At 42.2% G+C, this 8,670-nt stretch overlaps 1 protein-coding gene across 1 annotated transcript in view; it reads left to right on the top strand.

Annotated features, from left to right (window-relative positions):
- Nucleotides 1–483: 483 nt before the first annotated feature.
- Nucleotides 484–8,670, top strand: part of LOC112458256 (MAP7 domain-containing protein 1-like) — a 32,697-nt gene continuing 24,510 nt past the window's right edge. Inside the window, exon 1 of the mRNA XM_025021794.1 lies at nucleotides 484–625. Coding sequence (XP_024877562.1) covers nucleotides 498–625 — 128 coding nt within the window. The 5' untranslated portion in view covers nucleotides 484–497. The remainder of the gene's footprint in view (nucleotides 626–8,670) is intronic.

Here is an 8,670-nt window from a genome sequence, read left to right as displayed (position 1 = left end):
CGTGAACGAAAATCCAAAATTCAGGCAAAATCTCGTCGAAGAAGCAGCTGTCGATCGTCGTTAATCGTCTTGTTGGCTGACAAGCTCGGCGCGCCGTAACGAGAGAGGAGAGAGAGAGAGACGATGAAGGCGCCGGCTGGGACCTCCTTTCCACTGACGATGCTCCTTCTGCGTGCCGCCTCGTTATCGTCTGCTCGCTTACGCACTCGGCCGGCCTCCTTGTTGATCGCGTCGCCCGGTATTTTTTTAATTCGATCGGCGCGCGAACGTGACCCCGCGCATTCCCGGCGCGCCAAGAAGGACGCGAGCGTCGCGAGCTCCGATTCGCGAGTTATTATCGTCGAGAGCAACACTCGTCGCGCGATGTTTGCGAGCCATTCGTTGACGAGTTCATCAACGAGCTTAACCACAACTCGTCTCGTGTCGTGTGCCAATCGAATCCTCCTTCGAAGGCTCAACTCCGTCGACGATCGTTTCCGATAGTTTCCAAGCGCTTGATGGAATTGACGATACGGCTGCTACGACCTGCCATCGTCCCGCGCTTTTCTTCGCTTTTCCACGTAACGAGGAAGAGGAAAGAGATGAAGGAAAAGAAAGGCGTCAACCAATCGCGTCTCAACCAGAGGTATGTAATTGTGTCACCTGTTACTCTCGAGATGCGCCTCGTGCGAGTTTCGCCTTTCGAGGACGCGACGTCGTAAACTACGAGTTTATCACGATACGTTGATAAGTCGTATCGGAGGCAACGTTAGGCCGTGAGAGTTTCTCGATCGCGACTTTCCAGTCGAAAGCGCGACGCTCGTCTCTCTCTCTCTCTCTCTCTCTCTCTCTCTCTCTCTCTCTCTCTCTCTCTCTCTTTCTCTCTCGGTTACGGTGTTTTCCGCGTGCACGATGACTTCGGCTAGACTATGATCCCAATCGTAGTCGCGTTGCAAGATTAGCGAAATGCCAATACAATCACGATACACTTCGCGTCGACGTCACCGTATGTATCACTACCCGAATTTCCGGCACGTAACAACTGAACTTTACCGAAAAATCAGTGGCGGGAAAACCGAGGTCGACGATCTACTCGTTCTTTAAATGTCACTTCCATCCCGTCAACTAATCGCGATTTCTCTCGGAAGTTGAATCTCTCTCGCGATTATTACGACGGCAAACAAACTTTTGCGAGGCTCGGCACACTTTCGGTACGTCAACGCTCCGGTACTTGGCGGAAATGACCGTCACCCCGGTCACCCCCTGAACGCGAAGCGTTATCACGCAGTACCTCGTGCTTCGCAGGGGTGTGATCGATCCCTCGCCAACCCGGCGAGAGGACCTTGCACGCGCGTTAACCCGAAGTGGAGGAACGGACGGCGAAACGTCGACGGTCGACAATACGACAGCTTGATGCGCGCGCGGCGGACAACTGATCGCGGAACGAACACGGCCGAACGAGAGAACCCATCGTGTACCCTACTCGCTCGCCTCGCCTGGTCCCCACTACTCTCACCATCTGCGCCGGTTATCTCTTTCTCTTTGAACCTGAAAAAGGGAGAGAGAAAGAGAGGCACGTATACAACCCTTGGGGACCTTTAATCGTGTTTACGCGTGCAACCTTCAGGACGACGCGACGTTAATATTTGTGTATTTTTTTCCGTCGTGTCGCAACGATAAATACTGTCTCTTGGAAATCGATTTCATCAACCTGAATTAAATTCTGAATTAAAACCGTATAAACTATATAAAATCATAGAGAGTTTAGAAATGGATTTTATCGAGAAATACGAAGTTTAAGATTTTAACTGTAGAAAATTCCACACACAGAAAATTGCTTTATAGAACAGAATAATGAATATACATGTACACTATACGTTTTGTCTCCATATAGTTTTTTTCTTTATCGAGAATTACTTTTGATAATTGCACGAATCACTTTTTATACATTGAAATAAAGTTTAATCTGCCTTTGTAATGCTATATAGTGTCACACTTGAGACAGAAAAACTAATCTCAGAGGCACTCTCTTTGCTTCTTGTTTATATGTATATTATATATATGTATTTATTTATAAATTTAAAATTAACATTGCCTATGAGAATCGTATTGTTTGCAATAATTATTCAAAGGAGTGGAAATATTCTTTTCCTCGTGTCTAAATTTTTCTGATAGTGTTCTGATAGTTATTAATAATTCGTTTTCATTATTATATTATAATATTGCTTGTGTGCGATATACTACTCAAGCGCCAGGTTGCCTTTCCATCGACGGGAAGGATACGGAAACCTTTTTCTTTTTTTTTTTTTTTTCAATCTCTTTCGCCGCCGCGCCGGGATGCAGGATGCGGGAACTCGATCTCAGTCTATGACGCGCGAAGGTTTCAAGACCGCCGATCTATGACGATAAAGTGCAAATTAAAAATGCGGTGACACACTTTCACCGCTAAGTGCCGCTACTACCCGCGATGTAATGGCCACCATTCAGCTTCTGTCGGGGCAACAGAGCAAACTGTGTGTAAAAAATCTCGCGTAATTGTTATGATCGCGAGCAAAATAGAGCTCGTGTCTCGCGGAGAAAAACCTCCCACGAAATGTAGCCTCTGAGCCCCGAGACGAGGATATCGCCGACATCGTCGTTTACCATTGGACCTATAGCATACTCGCGTGACTCAGTTCGCTCTCCCACTCGGTTGAGCAGCGATCTCATCCTTTTTCTTCGAAAATCTATTTGGGAGTGCAACGGAACTGCAACGCGAGCGGACAAAAGCACCCTACTGCAAAAAACAATCGTGTACCGCTATCGACCGCGTTATGCTGGAAATATCGCCCCTTATATTGCCCCGTGTCGTCGGGGCTCGAACACCATAAAACTTCGGAAAGTATCACGCGATTCGCGCGCATGCAATAACGGCGACGACGTATTAGTGAAGTTTCGTGTATTATAATTCTCCGGCCCGGAGACTAGAATTCGGGATTCGAAGGACAAGAGGGCTATTTCACAACGGAGACACCATGCCATAGATGTAGGGACGAATAAAGAAGTAAGGCGGAACATGAACATATACAGACTCGTGAGACCGTTTCACAAACCGTGGAAAATTCGATCACAGATACGAATAACGAAATTGATTATATAACAAACTTGTTGTTCAATTTCGACCATTTTTTCCTTTTAACTGCGATGAAAATCTTATACATCTTATTGGAGTTGCTTTATTGATTGCCGAGTTTAGTTCGGAAACCAGGTTGTTAGCGAGACAAATAGGTATGGTCGATCGCGTCGGAATAAGGTATAATTGAACAACGCGTCGATCCATATCGAGGCGGAGTATATCGCGCAACACGATGTTAGATATTTCATCGCTCGTGGCCATCGTAGTAATATTCCACGCACGTTTACCATAAACTATACGGACAAAAGGCGTACCCGTCAGATTTTCGCCGGCGCGGCAGCTGGCAGCGTTCGCATCTTTGCGCCAGACGAGCACGGATAATGAAGCTTTCGGAAAATATTTTTATCTCCCTCGCGGCACGTTGCAACGGAAAAATGCGATCGTTCCGCGCGTAGCCCGCCATATGAACGAAAGAGACGACAAAGCGAAACGAGAAGCTCCAAAAATATCTTATTCTTGGTTACCGTCGGACGTTGCGCGGATGGTCCGCGCTGCTCCGATTCTCCAGAGACAGAGAAACGATGTTTTTTTCGTCCTGAAATAAAATTCGCTCGCTGCCGCGCCCCGTGTGGATGTCTCTCCGTCTCCGCCTCGAAATATCGCGGATACGATATATGTTTCATATCGTAAAGCCGAGAAGTTTAGCGACCGTTAACGTTCCCGGCCTCTCTCTTAAAATGCCGGATTTAAAATCCTGCAGGGTTGAAAAAGTTACGAGCTGCGTCGAATTGGCCACGTCGTCTATAAAATCGCGGCGTGATTAAGCAACGATGACTTTAAGTAAATTGCCGGTTATTTCGGTACTCTTGCCGACGGAGAGAGAGAAAGAGAAATAAAGAGATAAATAGATAGAGAGAGGTTGTTTTTCGACGGGGTATATAAGAGAGGTAATTAATTTCCCCCGCCGTGCTAGTTTTGTAATTCTCTGATGCCAGTCTTGAAAACTCACGGGAACGAGTCCTGAGTCACGGCACGGGCGCGTTTAACGTGCGTGCGCGCGCGCAACGTTAGTCACGGTGTCATTTAATTAAAATTGCTCGTTGAGCGTCAGCCGGTGCGAATCAAAAAGTTGTGCTTCGTATGAGAGACGTAAAGGAATAAATTAAATCTCGCTCGCGCTCGACGTTGCCTTTTAAGGAGCCTTTTAATACGCGTGCTCCGCCGTATTAAATTCTTCAACGCGCAAAATTAATAGTTTCCATAAATGTGGTGTGCAATTGTCTCTGCTTAGTTATCGTAACTTGTTCTCGTTTCCAAACTTTCGTTATGACAGTCAGTTTGCTGAGAATGTCCCGAATGCATTCGCGATGCCCGATACAGATAACGATAAGGATAGATTCGGACTACGCGCTTAGTACAACGAACATGCGATATATCAAGGCGCAACTCTTACTTTCACTTTTAAGGAAATACGTACGTACATTCGTTACGGCACGCTAATTTTACGAGTCGATTATAACGTGCTGATTAATTATTTCAAAACAGCCTCGAACGTGAAACGCGAAATGAATCGTCGACTCCGCTTTTGTCACCGTCGTATATTCCAAGGACATTTCACAAAATTTTATAAAATTGCTTTTGATCAGTTTCTTTTGTTGGATCCGTATTGTCAGTTTTTCACAATCAGTACGCGACGAAAGAAAACTCGAGTTTTCTTAATTCGCGCATTTTATTTGCAAATTTTTATCGTGAAAACTGCATCGCTTTGCCCGCGTCTTATCATATAATTTAAATTTAGATGGTTTCTGACGTGCGGCTTGTCTGTGCATTCGTTGTGCAAGCGACTGTTATGACTCTTATATTCGCGCACCATGAACGCGGTATATTTATTTTGCAATCTTTTCTTTACAATCGTTGCGTGTATAATTAATAATACAATATAAGTCGCGAGCATGTCAAAAATGACGTGCGAATGAAAATGTATTTTCACGATAAACAATAAATAAATTGTTGTAAAGTATGACACGAACGAACCCTTGAACGAGATATACTCTGTCATTGTGAAATTGTTCATTGAGTTATGAAGCACAGATAAATACAGATGTGGAAATATGACTACTATTAAATAATATTTATCAAATATTATAGCAAATATTGCTTTTGTTTCTTAATAAGTAACAGGGCACGCTGATAAATTTTAGAAAATTGTACCAGTTTATTGTAGAACTTTGTAACATCCTGCGGGATAACGTATCGGCTAACGCTAAAAGTGAGGAAGTTCCATCGATAAGAGACGTCAAGGACTTTTGCTGATAAATATATTTTCAACCACATTGACTTATACTAAAATCGTGAAGTAAAATATTAATATGTATAAATAAATAAATATATATAGACATCTTATAGAAAATTTAATAACGCACTAAACATATATCTATAATATATGCTATAATATATCTCCTACGTTGTTCCTTTTTATCTATCTTGCCTCGTTTATCAAATTTTTATTTTGCACAAAAAGGACTATTGATTTTATATATTTATATTACAAAATCGTGAATTAATTGATGATTAACGTCTAATAAAAATTATACCTAATAAAGTAATATTATTTTTAAGGAAATTCTTACTGAATTAATCCTCTTAAAATTTTACGAGAATTATGAATGTCTAAAACGAAACGCTTACTTAATTATTACATAGCAAAAAATCTCGGCAATCTTATAGCAATCTCGGCACAATGTGCGACAATACAGATGCTAATTCGCGATGCGTCAGAAAGATTAACGCATAATTGATGAGCTACCAGAGACTGCCCAGAAAGTAAACTTTTTCAAGATTTATTTTTACCGTGCTACGAAATAATAGATTGGAGTTATGTACGCAAGATCAGCTGTCATACATCAGCTGTCAAAGGAAGATTTCGTGACATTTGCCGTTACAAGCTGCTGATATAAACTCAATAGCGCCGCTGAACTTTGACATCCCGTAAACGTGACTAACGAAGCACTAATCAACGGGCCACAAATCTTCATTTAGTTTATGCGGAAAAGATTCGATGAAGCTGAGTTGGAGACGCAATTTCTCTCTCAGCCGGATGATGAACCCACGCATGCCTGAATCGTCTTCCCTGCATTGAATCATTTTTTATACACGTGTCGATGCTTGCGAGATAACACGAGGGAAAGTCGTTTCCGACGTTGAACCCGAATTATATGTTAATGTAACGATCACGCGATAAATTTTTCTAGCTCTTTTATCACGATATACTATTTTGATCTAGTTTTGTCATCAGGGACTATTCGGTTAATTTGCGTAGGCAAAAATTGGTGCCATTATTCATCGTATTATATATCAAGAGCTATATACGTCTTTGCCATCCTGGAGATAACATTTCCTATCAGAATTGTTTAAGTTACGCAATCATTCATACTTGTGTCTTGTCATAGAAGACTGCATCAATTGATAAGAAATGAGTTTTGTATATTAACCGTAGAAAGGTTGATACTATAAAACATTATGATTATTATGAACAGTACGATGTAGAGTTGTAGATCGTAAAAATATTTATCACACAATCTAATAATATTAATGGTCCATCGTGTACCGATAGTTCGCTATGGCTTTATCATTGGAGCTACGAATAGTGTTACCCAGCAAGTCGCGAACATGAAAGTTTTCTGGTAAGAGAACACCGAGGTTCAGCAAAGTCGGTTTTCTTCAGAGCGATGGCGGTACTGTTTTGTCTGCAGGAGAAAATAGAGTTCAAGAAGAATACACCTAAGATTTGAATTTGGTCCATTTATATCATACTTGATATATTAAATTGTAATTGTTATTAAAACGAATATATATTTTTACAATGTGAGCAAGATTTTTCATAAAAGTATATTTTGCATATTTCCGAAAAAAATTCAAATAAAGAATATTTAGGAAGCTATTAATTTTTGATCCGAAATGAACATGATGAAACCAGCATCCGTTTCTGACTTCGATTTAATTTTAAATCATTTTCTGTTATGTAAAATAGATGTTCTTTGCTCTCAGATATGTGAATGAAGAAATCAATTTTATAGCAATATCGCAATCAGTATCTTTATAGAATCCATCTTACGTTCCGCCGATTTTTTCTATTTATTTCAATTTCGTTTCTCGACGCAGCCGGACACGTAAGTTACGCCGAGTACGTGCGTTTCCCCGTTAGAATAATATCTCGATTGATTAATACTGACGCACTCCAAGAATTTCTGATGTATTGTCCGTACCCGATCTGTGAACAGTGCTACTACATATAACTTCTATAAAGAGGAAATTGACGCTTCGCGAACGGTAGCTCTCCATAAATTTGGACAAAGGCAATAAAACATTGTTTTATCGTTTTCCCTTAACCGAGCAAAAGGAATATTTTTTTTATAGAACTTATACAGCATGGTGTCTAATTTACCATTCAACATGACGGAAAAGAGAAAGGATGGAGAAGTTTATGGTTGATTATAAGAGGAATTATTCGCAATTGGTTCTCCCAGCGAGAATATTTCACAACGTTCGCGGAATTGAGATAGTAGGGAAATGTTTTAAGCGGTCGAGCGGTCAAGCGAGCTATAAGACGCCGTTATTTTTCAACGCGTAATTCGTAGGCGTCAAACTTCCTGCGGCAACGAGAGATTCATGATGAAGCGTAGAGTCGTTTCTTGTCACAGTAAGAGAATTACAAGCGTGCTTTTTATTAGCGGGGTGGCGGTTGATAGTGGGGGTGGCGCAATGCGGCGCTCCGACTCGCATCCACGAGGGCAGGAAGACCGAGAGAGATCTCGGAGCAGGATCAAACTTACGTAGCGGCCTATTAACGCAAATCGCAATTTATCTATAATTAATGAGATGTCACATAATCGAAAGAGATCGTTAATTAACGCGCGCGATCGAGGCTACGCGAGCAAGTTCTCCTCGGCTCGAAACATCGGCGATACCGCGAGAACACGCAAATGCGTGAAGGAACCACGTACTGGTGCTTTGGTATCTACGTGATGGATATAGCGATAATGTACAGATAACAATCAGATAACAACCGCGGGAATGCTTGTTTAGAACTGCGTGAAAGGCTCTTCTTTCCACGCCGGTTTCTCTTCGTCTGACGCCTCTCGCATCCGCTTTCCCGTCCCCTCCGCCCGTCAGGCTCGCGCTCTTCTTTACTCTCATCTCGGTGTAGCGACCCCCACTACGAAATCCCGCTCTCGTATCGAACGCCCTGTGACGTCATTGAACTTTGTATGACGTCGTGCCAGTGACTCTCATCCGAGGAAGCCGAAGCAAACTAACGGCTATGCGGAGAGTTATTCAGGTAGTGTTTGATAACGAACATTAATCGGAGCACTTTCGAAATCGGTTTGGATACAGGTACAAATTACTCCCAGCATTTAATCACCGAGATAAACGCGGGATTCGCGGATAAGAGAAAAGCTAGCGGTTTGCTACGGATCGCTTCCTTTCTGTTCCACGCAGATAGCGGATGCAGTGTACCAAAGATGTTAAAAACACGTAAAAAGTATACGATTTTGACGTAAATTTAAAGACATTCT

This window comes from Temnothorax curvispinosus, unplaced genomic scaffold (genome assembly GCF_003070985.1).
Source record: "Temnothorax curvispinosus isolate PA1 unplaced genomic scaffold, ASM307098v1 QBEX01008784.1, whole genome shotgun sequence".
Classification (NCBI taxonomy): Eukaryota; Metazoa; Arthropoda; class Insecta; order Hymenoptera; family Formicidae; genus Temnothorax; species Temnothorax curvispinosus.
Note: the sequence above shows the minus strand (reverse complement) of the source record. Positions and strands in the feature narration are given on the sequence as shown.